Source organism: Eleutherodactylus coqui, chromosome 3 (genome assembly GCF_035609145.1).
Source record: "Eleutherodactylus coqui strain aEleCoq1 chromosome 3, aEleCoq1.hap1, whole genome shotgun sequence".
Taxonomy (NCBI): Eukaryota; Metazoa; Chordata; class Amphibia; order Anura; family Eleutherodactylidae; genus Eleutherodactylus; species Eleutherodactylus coqui.
The window spans coordinates 9926851-9946874 of record NC_089839.1 but is presented as its reverse complement, the minus strand read 5'-3'; the positions used below and the strand labels follow the sequence as shown (position 1 = coordinate 9946874).

Genomic DNA, 20024 nt, shown 5'->3' with positions numbered 1-20024 from the left:
GGTGGCCAGATGGTGATAGACTGAGAATCCAGCCAAAAATGTGCCTATGTGAAATAGAAAGGTGGTTCTGCTATTTAGGAGCTCAATAATACCCCCCCCCCCCCCCCATGTTCAGTAAAGGGAAGGATGAGTTTGACCATCGCAGGGCACCATCAGCGTTGGTGAGGTCTTGGGTCACTCGCTTCCAATGGGACTCCAGTAACAACTATAAAGATAAATTAAGAACTGTGACGCGTCAGACGTTTCTAGATCGCCTCTGTATGTCAGAACTGTAAACAGAAACATTGCCTGATATTTTTGAACAACTGACCAGAGACCAGGATCTTGCTACTATGATTCACGTTTGGGTTGGGAAAGCACTTGGCACTTCACCGAATATATCCAAAAATGGCCAAGTAGTAACTTTTTAACTTGTGCCAGGGAAATGTTCCTCATATTTACATCCCATTAGACCATCCTTGGCGAAAGCACCTTCCCAAACCTGTATCTATGATTGGCTGTTGCACCTGACTACATTAGGAAATGCAATGTTTAAATCCCCTGCAACGTATATTAATGAGGACAGAAAATACCATTGGTTATTCCAATACTGTGCCAGTCACTCAAAGACTTTGTAACCCAGTCCCTCCACGCTTGATTGGGTGATGTCATCCTCACACCCGTGAAGACACCAAGGTCCTGGAAGTTAGAGCGGGAGCAGCACATGTGGAGAGAAGCTTAACCTGTCATGAGCAGACTCAGTGGCTCCTCCGGGTTCTAGGACATAAAGGTTTTTACTGGCTTATGGATGATGTAAGGTATGGAAGGACTCCATTACAAAGACATCTTTGGGCGGCTGGCACAGTCCAAGCATACATACCGGACTGTTCTGCCCTCATTAGCATTTGTGACTCTTAGTGGTGGATTACTAGTCCTGTGCATCGATGAAGGACTAAGCTAGCAGCAAGAATTAGTGTGAACACATTGATCTTCGACACTTGCGGCCTTGGGTTGCTCCAGGTCATTTTTTTTTTTTACTCAATGGTATATGGTGTGGGAATTTTAAAAAGGGTTTCCTAACTTATGATGGTACAATGGACAATTATAGATACATGTTTGGGAAGGTAGATTTGTAGCTCAAAGTGAGCTGTGGATGGTTTAACCCTTTCCAATCCAGTGGAAGGCGTCGTCTGACATTAAGATTTGCCTGCATAGCTCCGATGTTGGACGAGGGCCGACACATTTTTAACAGTATGCAGGACAGCTCTTCGACAGCAGAGAGCTGCCCTGAATACTGTAGCATGCATGTGCGGAAAAGCCTCTGACATCGGAGAGCTGTCCTGCATACTGCTGGAAACACGTGGCGGCTGACATCGGACGTATAAAAGGGACATTTTAATGTCGGACGAGGAACGATACCGGATTGGAAAGTGTTAATTTTAAAAAATTGCTAATAAATTCATCCTGCCGCGTAATCTTATGGGTTTCTGTTGAGTAATTCCAAGGAATCCACAATATGATTTCCCACCCAAAATAAATAAGAGCCGAGGAGTGTGCAGGCGGTAGGGAAGTTGGATTGGAAAGGGTTAAAAGGTAAAAAAAAAAAAAAGAAAAGTAGCCAGTTCTTTTAATATCTTGGTAATGAAGTGCTTTCCTCTTGGAGAAGGCATCGAATATTATGCAATAAAGTTTTGAGCATTGAGCTACTCTGCACTGGGCAGCACAGTTACATGAGCGATCATCTATGTAGCTTTCTAGATCCACGGCAATCTGTCCTTAAATGGCCACCAATGGTGTCCTAAAAATTACCCAAGAGGTTCAGTCTACAACCATTTCCAACTATTTGCTGGCACATTGGTTTCTTTATAGTGCAGGGCCAGTCCTACCTGATACAGTATACTTAGGCAATACGAACAATGCTACGGGGAGACTCCCAAGTTTACAAGAAACCCCTCCTCCTCAAAGGCTTGCTCACCTTCCATGTCCCAGCAGCGCAGAGGAGAAAGGCAGAGAATTCGCTGAATCATATTTTGCCTCGAGTGTCACCTTTAAGTCTATTATTAACATTTCTCGCCTCCGGCTATGCTTTCTGCTCTTCAAACCCTCAAACATCCTTGGGGACACCTAAGTTTCTAAGTGATGAGTCTGAAGTACAGTTTGCGGTGAAGCAACAAGAGCGGTGCTGCAAAATAAAGTTCGTTGTAGTCAAGTTAAAGACAAACCCAAGTAGGCAAAACACGTAGTTGTCAGTGAGTGGATGTGGATTGGCTTTGACCCACTGATTATCTTGGCGCTGTATCTGGAGGCAGCACCTGGGATACCCAATTTTCACCCACCAACTGGAATCTGGTCTTCACTGTGGAGTCTCCAGACTAATACTCACAAATGTCGCTAGACGAGACCAAAGCGTTGTAGCGGAGGGTGTGAACAGAGACCAAACCAGGGCAGGCAGAGGGAGAAGAGTCCAATAAATGAAGCTGAGGTCAGGGATGGAGAATTCCGGAACAAGCAGGAGCCCAGAAACCACAAGAGCACAAACTACTGAACCAACTTAGGAGACGATGCCTAATCTAGCCAGGACCGTGTGGGAAAAGGTTGGTGAAAGATTAGCAGAGCGCTCACTGGCCATTTAAGTATGGGGGCCAGCATGTGGAGAGGCTAGAGACTGGCAGATGGGTAGGACACGGCGTCTGCCACAAGAAAAAGAGGCGTGCGAACAGTGGCCAACCACGGCAGAAGACAGATGAATGTGAGCCAAGATGGTGGTCAGGAAGGTGCACCATGACAAAATTTTCCTCAGTCCTTGCCCACCAGCCTCTAATCAGCAATCCCTGAAGGAGGTCTGGCCACCATCTTCCTCTTACTGACCCAATGAGTGGCACCAGCCACGTCTTCCATTAACGATGAACGGTCCAGAGATGCTTGGTCTTTTAGCAAGCGGTGGAGTCAAATATGCATACAGAGTCTAAAGGGTTGTAATGGGAAACAGAGAACTGTCCTTTAAGTCCCTGCTATCGCCATACAGGAGACAATGTGTAGGTGAGGTCTACAGAGACAATATTTACAAGAGCAGCACGGTAATTCTTAGACTACTGCTGCATCATCAGTACTCAGGGCGAATTGGGTAGTCTAAAACATTACATACGGTTCTGATGGGCCAATCAGGCAGCAGCAAGCACAGTGACTACCGATGTGCAGTTGCTTCGAGCAGTGACAAGAACACTGTTGGACATAGTAAGAGGGGCCCCACGAATAGACAGATTGGCGGCAGAACTAGAGAGAACATAAGGCAATGTAACTCCCATCCTCCCGCCCCTGTATAGATTTTGCCCCGAGAGCAGATGGTTACTTTAAAGAGTAGCTACACTTTTCAAAAACATTCGATATGTCAAAAATTTTGATCAGTGAGGGTGCCGCTGCTGACACCCCATCAATTGCTGAACAAGGGGGCTGCAGTGCTCACCCGAATGCCGTTTTCGCCTCAGCTGTCTTCACTGCTTTTCGGCTCCTCCTGGCAGCTGACAATGGTTTCATAGAAGTGTATTATGTTTTTATAGACCTCTATGCAGGCTGTCATGAAATTACCAAGATTTGTCACTTAAAGAGGTTGTAAATACCAGGCCTCCCCCTCACACTCAAAACACCACGCTCCCAGATGGAATATATATCTTTTCAGCAGCTGTGTGAGCAGTTCTGTGTCCAGCCTGTGAATGAAGCAGCTCTCTCTACCCCTCTCGCAGCCATTTTAAGCATCATCAGCTGAATTACTTTCTGATAACTACCTGTATGACAGGTAACCTGATTCCTCCTCTTCTAAGGAGCTTTGGCAATAGCTTGTACTGTGGGAAGGAGGGGGGAGTGGCTTCCATGTCTGGTTTATCACTCACATCCATGTGAGCATTTACAAAGATTGTTCTTTGTGGCAGAGGTGGATAAACTCACTAAGATGCACAATGTTCACTTCGCTCGCATCATCTTCGTTTATATCCCGTCACACCCAGAGCAGCACTCAGCTGGTTGACGCTTGTAATCTGACCGCTCTGCGCTGACAGACACCCCTAAAACAGATGAGGCCAAGATCCTGTAGTACATGGCACTGAGATCTACATGAATCGAGGATATCATGACTTTCCACCACATTATGCTACCTGAGAGTGTTTGGCGCAACCACTATACTGATCCGCATGCGTCGGCAGGTGAAACGCAGATAAAACGCTGCTTGCTGCATCTTGTAATGCTATACTGATCCTGAGTTACATTATGCAGGATACTCCAATCACAATTAGAGCTGCATTCACAATTCTGGGTTCCTGTTAGGACCTCCTGCTGCTCCTGATCTGCTGTACGGCGCATAAGGGTTGTCTGGTTTTCCGTAACCAGTTCTGTTATACATCTCAATCTGCATGAGACTACAGAGTGTTAGTAGATCTTCAGGGAATGTTCTAAGTAATATCCAGAAGAAATATCAATGCAGCTCTGGATGTGAGTGGAGTAGAACATCCTGTAACTCAAGAACAATACAAGCAAAGCAAACAGTGTACCCTAATAAAGTGCTTTGGTCCACAGGGACTTATAGGTGCCAAGGTAGAGCGTGCAAGAACAAAGCCCATCCACAAGTGCCACCACCATCACGGTAATGTGGTAGGACGCAGTCAGAAATGCCCCCCCTCCCCCCTTCCCCCGCCATTATCTATGGCTAGAAATATCCCATTATTCGAGAGAGCATTTTCGTTAAAAAATTATGGCTGCGGGAAAGCTGTAATGATGGCCAAGTTGGTTAAGGCCCATTTACACGAGCAGATAATCGCTCAAATGACAGTTTGAGGGGGACAGCTTTGAGCGATTATTTTGCATAAAAAATAATTGGTATTTAAGTAGCTACTCAGCTACCTAAATACTAATTAGGTATGCAAATGAAGCCTTCACTGAACTCAGCTAATAGCACAAGGCTATTATCTGCGCTCAGATCCTTTGTTCTCCCCGTGGAGAACTACTGAGAAAAGTGAGTGACGATTTTTAGGTGAGTGACAATGTTAACGATCACCTAAAAGTGCCCGAAATGCGGGTGCCCCACCCCCATTTACATGCACCGATTATCGCTAAAATGATCGCCGATTAACACATTTTTAGCGATAATCATTCAGTGTAAATGGGCCTTTACTATCCAGCTTTACCAGAGACCTATATATAATGTATTTATGAGGGGTTTTTATTTAAGGGGTAACATTATGTTAAAAAGAGATAAATCAGGTGTGTGATCATCACCTCCAGGTTACATGCAGAATGTATCTGTATAAACAGTTGATCACTGTGTACATACATTAGTTATCCTGTATTATACTCCAGAGCTGCACTCACTAGTCTGCTGGTGGAGTCACTGTGTACATACATTACTTATCCTGTACTGCTCCTGCGTTACATCCTGTAGTATACTCCAGGGCTGCACTCACTATTCTGCTGTTGGAGTCACTGTGTACATACATTACTTATCCTGTATTATACTCCAGAGCTGCACTCACTATTCTGCTGGTGGAGTCAGTGTGTACATACATTACTTATCCTGTACTGCTCCTGAGTTACATCCTGTATTATACTCCAGAGCTGCACTCACTATTCTGCTGGTGGAGTCACTGTGTACATACATTACTTATCCTGTACTGCTCCTGCGTTACATCCTGTAGTATACTCCAGAGCTGCACTCATTCTGCTGGTGGAGTCACTGTATACATACATTATCCTGTACTGCTCCTGCGTTACATCCTGTATTATACCCCAGAGCTGCACTCACTATTCTGCTGTTGGAGTCACTGTGTACATACATTACTTATCCTGTATTATACTCCAGAGCTGCACTCACTATTCTGCTGGTAGAGTCACTGTGTACATACATTATCTTGTACTGCTCCTGCGTTACATCCTGTATTATACCCCAGAGCTGCACTCAGTAATTCTGCTGTTGGAGTCACTGTGTACATACATTACTTATCCTGTATTATACTCCAGAGCTGCACTCAGAATTCTGCTGGAGTCACTGTGTACATATATTACTTATCCTGTACTGGTCCTGAGTTGGAGCCTGCATTATACTCCAGAGCTGCACTCACTATTCTGCTGGTGGAGTCACTATGTACATACATTACTTATCCTGTATTATACTCCAGAGCTGCACTCAGAATTCTGCTGGAGTCACTGTGTACATACATTACTTATCCTGTACTGTTCCTGAGTTGCAGCGTGCATTATACTCCAGAGCTGCACTCACTATTCCGCCAAATGTAAGAGTGCTAAAGTAGCACTTTTTATGTAGATCCATCCTATATGTAACCTGTAACAAGTCTGTGGACATTCCCTTTAAGTATCTTCCATCTATTATATGTTCAGTCTACTACATATTACGAAAAACTTCACATCCACTCTCTCTCTTTCTGGTCTACTATACCATCAGCGAAATCCACAGGATCAGCAGCCGCTGAACAAGCAGCGCTCCCCACCATCTCCATTGTGTACAGAAGCTTCAAGGACATCTGCTTTACGATAAAGCAGTTTATGCAACATGACTTCTCTGGGGCTGCCCACATCAGGGATACTATATGATGGAATATCTGTACAGTATTATATATAGGACTGTAGTATTCTATAGTATTTTGTATCCATTCCTGTATTTGTATTGTATTTGTGTGTTACATGTCTGCGCATGGAGATCAATAAATGCTGTACAGCGATTACATCTTAGTGGCATCTTGTCTCCTGGTTGTCCAAGAGTAGCACCCTGTTGTACTGCGCAGCAGCGAGGCGCCGGGAACTCTGGATCGGATGCCGAGCAGGACATGTGTTTACAAACACACAGTTTTATTTAGCACTAGCAGGGGTGTACAAAACATTCTTTCCCCCTCCCCTCCAAAAAAAACCCAAAAGCCTTGTGCTATTTAGTTATTACTTCCCCCACCTCCCACTGTCCTCCTGCGCTCCACAGGACCCACAAAGGGTTTGCTCAAGGTTTATGCGGGCCCTTAGGCAAAAGCCTCAATGAATCTCTTTACAGTGTGCCACTACTCATGTAACGGCAAATCTGCATACAGTGACCAAATAATGGTAGATACCAGCTCTACACAGGGGTTTTGTAGAGCAGGTAAGTCATTACAGTACTGGTGACATCCTCTCATAATATCCATGGACCACTGGTGACATCCTCTGACTGGAGCCGTTTAGTTTCCTTTTTCTTATGCATGCTGCCCAGACCGACATGATGGCTTCTCCCAGATAGCAATAAAATAAGAAATGTAAAGTTTTTTGTTAACGCGATTGTCAATTGGACTTTCTAATGTTAAAAATGCAACACACCAAAAACGCAAGTGTGTGGGAGCCCTTAGTGTCTTAGATTTGTTTTTGTTCAAAAAGGTTTAACTTTTTTACATGTATAGCTGCCTGGATACTATTTACATTGACTTTCTTTAATTAACTGTTAGTAGGGCTTAATTTTGGAGTAGGGCTTATTTTTCAAGCATCCTCAAAAAGCCTGAAAAATCATTTTGCATCTTCAAAAATTCTGGAAAATCATGCTATGTCTTATTTTCAGGGAATGTCTTATTTTCAGGAAACAGGGTAGTTGAAAAAAATAAAATCTAACATTTTGCGTATACAGCTTCTGTACAGACTTATGTGTCCCCATGACAACAGACTACAAACAAACTGATAAGAGTCCAATCCCGGAATCATGGGTTAAGGGTCTTTGGGATGAATCTCGGACCCAACGTTTGATTGCCCTACAATCAATATCTAAGTGTGCTGCTGATCACCCAACAAGCAAGCCAATGCTCGGCCGTTGGGCGATTGCAGCTTTATGCAACATAAAAAGCAACATTGTCAGCGGCACAAGTCGTCATATTTGTGCGAGCCGGGGATGGGCTGACGACAACGATGAAATTGTGGGGCCGAACAATCCTACCCATAAGCGTCCGTCCCCACATAAAATACGAATATGCCTGTATAGATCTCGCTGAGGGTCACTCGGCGGGCAGAGCAAATTTGCTCTATATATAGAAAGACCTTAAAGCGGTTGGTCAGGAATTCGGCAAAACAACCACCAACCGTGCAGCCGATGCAATCCCATGCGAGAAAACTCTGGCCTGAAAGGCGGCCGGGTTGCGAGTGGAGGGTAGAGTGGCTTACCATTTAGCTTAACGGGACTGAACATTGCTGCATTAGGCTCCACCTTCATCTTCAGCCCCACCCCCTCTGGGCTAGACATTTCTCCTGTTCTAAGATAGGTTTCCACAGGCTGCATGGATGGCATCCTTTTTTGTTGAATTACTGGACAACCCCTTTAACTCTCTCACCAAGACTACACCCAGGGTTTGTTTGTAGTCTGTAACCATGGAGACACATGAGTGTGCATAGGAGCTGTGAACACAAAACGGAAGAGACTTGATGCAAAGTTGTGTCAGGTTTTATTTTCGCCACTAAAGTCATATAAAACTTGGCAAAAAGAGCTCAAACCCTTTAAGTCAACTGCAGCAGTCAACGCCGATTCGGTAAACTGAATGGAAAGGCGTAATTAGAGCCAAAACCATGATGGATGGACGATCAAAATTAACCTAAATATTCCCTGCACATAAAATTAATTTGCTGCATTAGTAAACATGCGGCTTATGATATTAAAATCCAGACAGCATTACTTGACCTTCTCACTTCCCGGTCGCTCCGCGCCGCAGAGAGACAGGACAGGATGTCAGGTTCTCATGTAATGACTGAGGAGAGTGAGGCAGAGAATACATTAGTCCGGGCTGCAGAAGAAACGTCCGCTGCTCACCACTACAGCTTACAGGCCATGATTGTCTACTGCTCTGGTCACATCCAAAGCTGCATTTACAGTTCTGCCACTTTTATTGTGCCAATGAATTTAAAAAAAAATAAAGCAACTTTGGAAATAGTCCTAAAAATCTCCTCCGCAGGCTTATGTGTCTCCATGGTTACAGACTACAACCAAACCCTGTGTAGTCTGATCCGGAAGTCGTTTGCAGCTACACTTTTCTGCCTCCCCTCCAAATGATCAACACAAGACTGCAGGACCAGACTACACAGGGTGAGTTTGTAGTCTGTAACCATGGAGACACATAGATCTACACAGGAGCTGCAGACACAAAACGGTTTGTGTAGAGCAGGATCTATCTAGCTCCATACACAGCAGGTACTGGCTGTCTAACAGCTGACACTTGCCGCAACAGCCACAAACAGTGTGAATACGGATTACAGCTGTTAACCATTTAAGTACCGCTGTCAATTTTGATCGACGCATGTAAATACCGCAAACAATGAGATCGTGAGGTACTATTCGATTGCTATGCAACCTGGGGCCTCCTGTGGCCCCCGCGCTGCCATGGCTGATAGTCTTACAAGCCACACCACAGACATGGCTTGATAGGCAGTCTGTCAGGATGCAGTAGAATGCAATACTCTGGTATTACAGTACTCTGTATGTGCCAAACGATCAGAGGTTCAAGTTCTCTATGGGGACTAAAAATAAAACGTAAAAACTTCCCATTCTGTCAGTATCAAAACGACAGGGAACAAGGTGTATCCACTAGGTGAAGTCCCCTGGTGTAGGCACCGCATCACGACTGACTCCTGGGGTGACGTCACATTGGCACGTTCTCGTCAGACTGTTTTTGTGGGGTGTTTTGCTATTGCCTTCCATAAGTCATTTTTCACCCCCCAGCAAGCTGGGCACTCATTTTACTGACATCTGAAGGATGGAAGGCTGAGTCAATCTAGAGCCGCTACCTGAGCCATATGGGGATTGAACCCGCAACCTTCAGGTAGTGAGCGAGAGCTTAGGACTGCATTTCTACATACACTGAGTGACCCCTTTATTAGAGCACCCGATACTCGCATGATTGGCACTTTCCTATATGGAAATTATTCCCGTGACCCCAGAGTGTAGTATAAAATCACATGACCAACCTAGAGGCGAACCAAGATGTGATACTGGCGGACATAGAGTTTCTAGTAACTTGTTGTACTGCCTCTAGCTTGGATACAAGATGTGATACGGGCAGGCATGGAGGCTCTAGTACCCTGTTGTACCATCTCTAGCTTGGATATAAGTGGGCATGGAAGCTGTAGTACCCTGCTGGGCCACCTCCATCTTGGATACTAGATGTGATACAGGCGGGCATGAAGGTTCTAGTACCCTGTTGTACCGCCTCTAGCTTGGATACAAGATGTGATACGGGCGGGCATGGAGGCTCTAGTACCCCGTTGTACCGCCTCTAGCTTGGATACAAAATGTGATACGGGCGGGCATGGAGGCTCTAGTACCCTGTTGTACCGTCTCTAGCTTGGATACAAGATGTAATACGGGGAGGACATGGAGACTCGTAGTACCCTGTTGTACCACCTCTAGCTTGGATACAAGGTGTGATACGGGCGGGCATGGAGGCTTTAGTACCCTGTTGTAGCACATCTAGCTTAAATACAAGATGTGATATAGGAGTAAATGGAGGCATACAGGTTCCGTATGGTATCTTGCGGCATATCACTCCATAGTTGCTGTTACTGAGCCTCTAGATTGTGCAAACTCATCAGCTGTGGAAGTTGGCGTCCCCGATCGTCCCATACATGTTCAGTTAGCCAATCTGCTGAAAATGCCTCTTGGAAGTCACCATTAGAGGAACACATGTGGCTGCAGGTTGTCCTGAACATATCGCTGAGCTGTCATTGTCCCTCGTACCACTACTAGGGGGGACCGACTGTCATATGTGATGGCCCCACAGACCATCACACCAGCAGGGGGCAGTATGCCACTCCACAGCAAAGGCAGGATTGTGGGTCTCCCCCCGAGGTCTCCAGCTACGAACACGTTCAGCATCAGCGTCCAAACTAAGACAGGATTCATCGCTGAAGACACCCGGTTCCCCTCTGTAGCGTCCAGACTCATCATTAACGACATCACTGCAAACGAAGGTGACTGTGGGTGTCAGAGGCCGTACATGAAATGGGGGTCGGGAGACCGAAGGTCCTTCAGCGAGCGCCTGGAAATGGTTCCAACAGACACAGGGAACAGTAATAATGGCGCCCCCTCGTCTCAATACAACCATCTAGCATCTCAAAGCCCAATAATGCGCCCCCTCTGGTAACAGGGTGACATCTCTTCTCTGCGTCGTAGAGACGTCTAGTGGCCAACAAGCTCTACAAGTGGAAGTGGAAGTCCTTTAATAGGCCAAGGGGGGAACCACTTTTAGGGCCTCCGGTGACAAGACCGTTCATCCAATCACCACAACTCATCATCTACAGATCTGCCTGAGATGGAGCCGCAGGACGGGGTCTGCAGCAGAACGAGTGTTTTTTTTCCTACACAGAGTATACAGAAGTCCTTGAGTCTTGCAGGGACTCCTCAGTCCTCTCTATCTGGGGAAGCTGTGATGACTGATATGACCATTCCTGCTCCTACAGGGGCCGACGCTCACTGATTATGACAATACCCCCCTGCTTCAGTATTCTGTTTTAGTTGCCTTTCAGGACTCTGGGAAAGTTGGATCTTCACCTTTCATGCAGACGTGGAATGATGGGAGAGATTTCCTGTTGATTAAATACAATTTGCTTCAGTTTTCCCATTCAGTGCGGAGTGGAGAATTCTCAGCTCCCGCAATCAGCAACACCGGGAAAACAGCGCCCCGCAATCAGGCCAGAAGGAGGAAATCGCTTGATGAGATGTAATGCAGGAAGAATCTAGAGTCTCCTTGAATGAAGAACTGCACTTATGTATCACATCTAGTTTTCAGGTTCTGCCACCTGAATGCAAATACAACTCTGAGCATCGTATCTTTTACTCCACTCACATCCAAAGCTACATCAAAATGCTATTGGTTTCCTTCGTGTTTATAGGCTGTGGGGCTTGTCCCACTTCGAGACGTTTTGCTACAGCTCTATACATAGCCTGCAGTACCAGCCTTGGCCACTGCGCAATGTCTCATTCACTGCGGTACCAACCCCGGCCAGCAGCTCAAAGTGGGACAAAGCTCTTAACCCTTTTCTTGCTGGTTCACAGCCCATCTCCACGGTCTTCTGCACCATCTGCTTAATGTGCGTCCTGTGTCCTGGCCTGACCGCAGGTCTCCATACACACGTATGATACTCAGAGCTCAGGTCCAGAGACTTGCGGTCAGGCCAGGAGGCACTTCTACAGTCCGAACATTAAGCAGATGGTGCAGAAGACATTCTGGACGGTCCCTAATTTGTCTATTCTGCTGCCATTTCAATGAGCTGCCACTAAAACTGTGAATGCAGCTTTGGCTGTGAATGGAGTAAGAGGACAAACCAACAAAATAAAGCAAACATCTCGGCAAACGGCTCAGTGAAATTTAAAGTTTATATTTTGCAAAATTATGTAACAAAACCGAAAGATACAAGATCGTTAGAAGATACATAAAGCTTGTGCAAAATGACTCCACGCTGTATATAAAGCGGAGTTGTGCTTTATAGGGGTCCCCAGGATTAGTAAAACATGGCTGCTCCCTCCCAAAACCAGCGCCACTCCTGTCCATGGGTTATGTCTGGTATTGCAGCTTTGCTCTATTGAAGTGAATTGGGACTGAGCTGCAATACCTCCCACAACCTGTGGAGAGAGGCGGCGCTGTGTTTGGAAGAAAGCAGCCACGTTATTCTAATCATGAAAATCCCTTTAAGAAAATACATTCATAGAAAGATGCCCCCTAAATTGCTGAATACGTATGGCTGAAGAGGCGTAAACCTAAACCAAACCTGACGCCCCATGGAGGGATCACAGCGTCAGTCGCCACCACAAATCACGTCGCCCTCTGGGATCCGCTGCAAAACGGCAGGAAAGCAAAAAAGATAAATAATTCATTTAACGATAAAGAAAAGTGCATTCAGTTTAAAAGTGCTGCTCCCGTATTGAGCCACGTGCCGCCACCGCCCACAACTGCGCCACCACGAATACTGCATATAAATACATGAGATTGCTGCTTTGTACTTAAGGGGTTAGAAAAACATGGCTGCCTTCTTCCAGACACAGTGCCATCCATGTCTAGGGGTCATATCTGGTATTGCAGCTCAGCCTCCATTCACTTCAATAGAGCTGAGCTGCAATACCACACACAACCCTATGGACAAGGGTGGCGCTGTGTCTGGAAGAAAGCAGCCATGTTTTTCTAACTCTGCACAACCCGTTTAAAAGGGCTTTTACCAGCAAACACCTTTATCCCCCTATCCACAGCCGGGATAAACATCGGATCACTGGGGGTTTGCTGCGATCCTGAGAATGGTGCCTCAGAATGCCAACCTGAAGGGAGCCGCAGTGCGCATGCGTGACCCCAGAGCAATGCATGTGCTTGGCAGTCTCCCTCTGTCCCAGAGATCTTCACGGGTCTATAGAAGTGACTGCAGTTCACGGTCGTTGAGCGTGCGCATTGCCTCTCCATCCACATGAAGCACGCTGGGGGCGCCCTTCTAGGGATCGCTGGGCGTCCCTGTGATCAGGCATTTATTCCCTATCCTGTGGATTGGGGGGGTGATAAAAACCCACAAAGGAAGCGGTAATAGGAAACATGCCATGAAAAGCTTCTGTGGGAAATTGCAGCGTGCCATAAAGTGACAATCCCCCATGTCATTTTTAGGTGCGACATGCCGTGCCGATCAGTATTGGGGCAGATTTGTCATCCTAGTGGTCAGAGCTTCTGTATATAGGACATAGTTAAATGAAAGGTCAGCCTCCAGTCACCACTAGCAAGAATTTACTGCATACTGTAAAGCAACACAACTGCTAACAAATAGTATATATTGTAAACTCCCCCTAGTGGTAGCTGCAGGAATGACACAATTTCATAAAAGTTAGTGCCCCTCCAGTCTGAGGACAACATTAGTCCAACGACCAGAGGGATTTCTATTACTTGCTGCCAATCTTACGCCCCCCGTTCTTCTGCCAGTTCACTACTTTCTGGGCCCCTCTTCAATCTTCCAATATGGCTGCAGCGATTCGAAGGGTACGTTCATAGGGCGGCATTCGGCGCAGAATTTTCTGTGCGAATTCCGCTTTTAAAACCAGCGCCTTCTGCCGCCCTTCTGCACAGATTAAGCGCCGTCAATGGCGCCGTAAAACCTTCATGCATAATGTCACATAGAAATGCGTGTTTCAGTGTCAAGAAGGGACGTCACTTCCTGATGCAGAGACACATTGCAATTCCGGATGCGCATCGATGGGGCTAAATCTGTGTGCGGATCCGCGGCTACAATGACATCAGAAAGCCGCAGGTTTCTCCACAGTTTTTAGAGGCGAAGTTCATGCTGGAAATTCCACGCTGAAGTCTGCCGTCTGAACGCGCCCTTATACTATCGGATGCCCGCTGAGCCGCGCCGATGCGTCAGTAGTCTTAGAAGCTACAGGCTGGTCTGATTGGTAAAAGTGCGGCTCATGTGATCAGCACCGGCCAATCTGAACACAGCAGACTGATTACTAATGCACAGTGTACACAGGGGTAACGGATCTAATCGAAGGGTCACAATAAGGCAGCTAATGAGCCTCACTACCCCAATAGGGTCACCAGGAGAAACGCTCCAAAACTGACACCCCCCCCCCCCCACCCCCCCATCAGCCTCTACAAGTACAATGCTACCATCAGGATCGCCGCCGTCCAACAGTGAAATCATCCAGGCAGCTTATGGAAGTCATGCGGGTAACATTAAAGTGGGTCTCCAATTTCGATAATCCCTACTAGAAGGGTCCCTTGACAATTAAGCGATAACAAAGTGTCATTTTGCTGAGACAGCTGTAATCTGTAAGGAAACCTGAGAGTAAGTGCTCACTTTCACTGCAGCTCCCCCACAGGAGAAATTAAGCATTACACAGTGCCCATTCACATCAATGGGCTTTCTGTGTAATACATGACAGGATAGGTCCTCCCAAGAAAGAGACAGGTGCTCCTTGTAATTGCTCTCCACTCTGGCTAAGAAATAAGGATCGCGTAGCAAGGACTGCCCACTTTTCTATTAAAAGGGGTTGTCTAGTTGTAAACACTCCTCAGGGAACAACCACAATAGTAGATCAGCAGGCGTCTGCCTCCTGGGACGTTCTCTTATAAACTGTAAGCTGGGCCTCTGCACTCGTGCACTGAGCTGATTGCTGCAGGAAACAGACAGCTCCGTTCCCACTGCAGTGGCCAGGCTTGTTATTGCAGAAAAGGTTCCCATTCACTTCAACGCCTGCAATACAAAGCCTGGCCACTGGAGTAAGAATGGGGCTGTTTCCTAAAGAAATCAGCTCACTGTACAAGCTCACAACCCAAACAGCAGCTTATTGGTGGGAGTCCTGAGCAGAAAAAAACTTGTCAGTCTACTATTGAAGACCTATCATGAGGAAACGCCATCAGGAGTCTACAACTGTAAAACTCCTTTAACTCAGAAATTCCTAATAGGGTGGGTGAAACTAGACAATCCCTTTAAGTGATTTCTTTAAAATAACTCTGTAGTTCCAGGAACACAACTAGTTCAAGGACCTGGGGGTGCTTTCCTTTCTCCCACTTCTGCTACAAATCCGCTTCATACTTCCAACATGGCGGCGGCCTTCCCATCACTGCCTGATGTACACTTGGTGTAGTCAGACATTACATGCTGCTCTCTTATTGGCCAGTACTATACTTTGAGCAGCGATAGCCAATCAGAGCAGAGTGTAATGTCTTGGACTACTGATGCACCACCACCAGTCCTCAGTGTGCATCAGGCACTGTAGTCTGAGAATCGCTGCGGACATCTCAGTGGTAGGGAAAGAACCCCAGAAACAAGTGGATCGGCGGCAAAACCAGGAGAAGAGACGGCAACAGGTAATATATTTCCCCAATTCCGTCCTCCATGGCTAACTTTAAACCCGGGATTGGAAGGTCACCTTAAGCCTTTGCTCACAGACTACTGTCACCACCACCTAATTAATAGTGAAGCATCCCTTTAAGTGATGGTGTAGCAGCTCTTCTGACAACATACATGTGACCCCTCCCTATGACACACGTGACCACATACCATAATTTCTCCCACGGAGGCTCATGTCAGGCCTGTTTGTACCGGATCCGGCCTTGTAAACTTTATCAGATGCTAATTGGATAAGTGACAGCGGACCAAATCCCAGGACACCCCAATATGGGTCATGTTACCCCAGGTTGGAGGGGAAGTAATACATTCTAGACTGCGATTAAAGTCTCATTAAAAAAAAAAAAAAAAAAAAAAAAAAGAAGAGCTCAATCCCCAAAAAGCAGAAATCTGACAAAAACATTCAAGTGGAGCCCAAAAATCCCAATTCTCATATATAGAGTCCAGTGTGCAAAAATCAGGGTCAGCAGATCTCATCCACCAGTTTGGATCCATTGATCCCCCTGTAGGTGACTCTTCCAGGTCTCACCAGGATGCCGTGGTTTGGCTTGCAGTGGAAATATCGTTTGTCACCAACCGATCCATCATTCTTTCCTTTGGCAGAGCGCAGTTCAAGTCCCAACCAGATGCCAGGAGCAAAGTCTGCCGCACCAATGTACCGTATGATGGCTATTTCATTGGAGCTGGTCAGCAGGACCTGCGAACCCTTGTGCAGTTTTACACCCCCGTCACTGGTGCTGGTAGAACTGGTGCTGCTCCAGCTGCGGCGGAAGGCCGGCTTCCTGGGCCTGTCAACAGGAGAAGAGATATAGTTATGCTATTTCCAGCATACCTGAGGAACACAAATACCCATGGGGGAGATTACTGCTGGGCCCATTATTACCCCTGTGGAGTAACACAGTTTGTATGACTGACTAATGGGTGCAGGGGGCAAGCGGATGAACAACTACTCAAATATTATTTCTGGTAGTCACTTTTTAAGACCCGTCTTCACCCCTTCTATGAGAAAAAGAAAAACTGAACGAAAACTACTATAATACTGCCCCCTATGTCCAAGAATATAACTGCTATAATACTGCCCGCTATGTAGAAGAATATAACTAGTATAATACTGCCTGCTATGTACAAGAATATAACTACTATAATACTGCCCCCCCATGTCCAAGAATTTAACTACTATAATACTGCCTCCTATGTCCAAGAATATAACTACTATAATACTGCCCCCTATGTCCAAGAATATAACTACTATAATACTGCCCCCTATGTCCAAGAATATAACTACTATAATACTGCTCCCTATGTACAAGAACATTACTACTATAATACTGCCCCCTATGTACAAGAATATAACTACTATAATACTGCTCCTATGTACAAGAATATAACTACTATAATACTGCCCCCTATGTACAAGAATATAACTACTATAATACTGCCCCCTATGTCCAAGAGTATAACTACTATAATACTGCCCCTATGTACAAGAATATAACTACTATAATACTGCTCCCTATGTACAAGAATATAACTACTATAATACTGCCCCCTATGTACAAGAATATAACTACTATAATACTGCCCCCTATGTACAAGAATATAACTACTATAATACTGCCCCCTATGTACAAGCATATAACTACTATAATACTGCCCCCTATGTCCAAGAATATAACTACTATAATACTGCCCCCTATGTACAAGAATATTACTACTATAATACTGCCCCCTATATACAAGAATATAACTACTATAATACTGCCCCCTATGTCCAAGAATATAACTACTATAATACTGCCCCCTATGTACAAGAATATAACTACAATAATACTGCCCTCTATGTACAAGAATATAACTACTATAATACTGCCCCCTATGTACAAGAATATAACTACTATAATACTGCCCCCTAGGTACAAGAATATAACTACTATAATACTGCTCCCTATGTACAAGAATACAACTACTATAATACTGCCCCCTATGTACAAGAATATAACTACTATAATACTACCCCCTATGTACAAGAATATAACTACTATAATACTGCCCCCTATGTACAAGAATATAACTACTATAATACTGCCTCCTATGTACAAGAATATAACTACTATAATACTGCCCCCTTTGTACAAGAATATAACTACTATAATACTGCCCCCTTTGTACAAGAATATAACTACCCCAATACTGCCCGCTGAGCGGAAAACAAATGGATCTCATTATAGTCAATGGTTTTCGTTTGTGCTGTTCGGTTTCATCCGCACGGCCAGGAGATTTCACTTTCCTGCTCCCATAGCGGAAAACATTGGGGCGCCAGCATTCAGCACTTGTTTGAATAGTTTTCTAGGATCCTTATTCTGGCTTCTCTTGATGATTTGACACTAAACACTTTTTTCCATAGTTTTGCTGTAACAATGATGCTGTTTTTGGCTGCTTTGTATGATTAGTATTCCTATTATACTCGGCCTCTGGTCGGTGGTTGTTTAGTATTCCTATTATACTCGGCCTCTGGTCGGTGGTCGTTTAGTATTCCTTTGCTGCATCTTCCTGTCAGCACAATATCCACAGATCATGTGTTTGTAAACTTTTTTTTGCCATGTGACCATTTAAATGCCCGGGCTGATCATGTGACTCGCTCATATCATGCCGCCCGCTCTCCGCCCGCTCCATGAATGGGTTTTGTTTGCATTACCATTTCTCTTTACATGGAGTTGGTTTTCTTGGTCGTCTGGAGCTTCAGGTGTTTTACTGTTGATTCTATTTCTGTATTGTTTGTATCCTGTGATTTTTAACCCTTTCACACTACGGGGTGTACAGTTATGTCCTGCAGCCTCGGGGTGTGCATGAAGGGCGATCTCGCTCCATACAACGTGGGTGCAGGCTTTTTCTTACAGCTGACACCCGCCTGCAACAGCTCCGATAAGCTGTGCCACTCATCAGAGCTGTTAATGTTCAGGGGTCCCGCAATAGGATCATTGGTTGCCGTGCGGGTGTCATAGCGGTGGGGGCCTTCTTAAAAGGTCCTAGAGCTGGCATTGCACATTGCCTATCAAGTCACGCCTGTGGTGTAATGTAATAGTAGGGCATTACATCTTACTGCAGGAGCGATCAAAGCATCGCAAGTTCTTGTCCCCTCTGGACTAAAAATAAAAAAGGTTAAAAAGGAATGAAAGTTAAAGAAAAAAAACCCTTCCGTCACTCCCCGCAGAAGAAAAAAAAATATTAGTACAGCAAAAAAAAAAACAAAAAACCAAAAAACCAAAAAACAGGAAACGATATAACGCCATAGAAAAAAAGAAACCCAAAGATGGCGGAATTTAGTTTTTTTTCTATTTCACTCCACTTAGAATTATGTTTTTCAGCACATTATATGGTAAATTAGTACCATTAAAAAATACAACTGCCCTGCAAAAAACAGCGAGCCCTCCTACAGCGACGATGATGGAGAAGTAAAGGAGGGTGGGGAGGAAAAAACAAAAGTGGGAGGGGAAAAAAAATAGGGCCGCGTCCTCAAGGGAAAATGTTCATTGGTCATGTAACAATTTAAATGTCTGGGCCGATCACAGGATCACATGATCGCCCGGCCTCACCAGCTCTCTGTCCGCGCTCTATTAAACAGTCCTGTCCTTTGTGCCAAGGCCAGATGAAGGCGCCGCTGCGGCCTGAACTGTGTTGCTGCCGACTCTCCCGGTTCCGTGTCTGAGCGCACCTAGCAGCAGCCATTTCTCTTCCGCGATTGTGATCTGGTATGTATGTGGTAAGCTCGGTCCTGTTACCGTATCTGCACATATACATTCAGCCCATCATCTTCAGCTCTTATTTAGCCTGTGAGATATATTGATGCTTAAAATCAGTCGGCTCGTTCATTCCCTTTAATTCACTAATGCAGCGAATGGGAAAGACTGACCGATTTCTCGTCTGACCGCCCCTTTCATACAGGACGACCCGACGGGTGCAGATACCCAAAGGATCGTCTCAACGGTGATCATTCCTGTGCTTTGCCACAATGTTAGTTGCATTTAGGCTGCGGGTCAGATGGCTCCACTGACATCAATGGCGGCCGTCCACGCGGATTTCACGGTAAAACAGAGAATGCTGCGATTGTTCTTCTGCTTGCAGAATACACAGTTCGTATAAAAAGAAAAAATAAATAAAGATCAGAACTACAG

The 20024-nt window shown here is 45.5% G+C and overlaps 1 protein-coding gene across 2 annotated transcripts in view; it reads right to left on the bottom strand.

The window, feature by feature from the left end:
* Positions 1–14574: 14574 nt before the first annotated feature.
* Positions 14575–20024, bottom strand: part of CLIP4 (CAP-Gly domain containing linker protein family member 4) — a 61254-nt gene continuing 55804 nt past the window's right edge. For both annotated transcript variants that reach the window (XM_066595111.1, XM_066595112.1), the window contains one exon: positions 14575–16640. In XM_066595111.1, the coding sequence (XP_066451208.1) occupies positions 16316–16640 (325 nt within the window). In that variant the 3' untranslated portion in view covers positions 14575–16315. The remainder of the gene's footprint in view (positions 16641–20024) is intronic.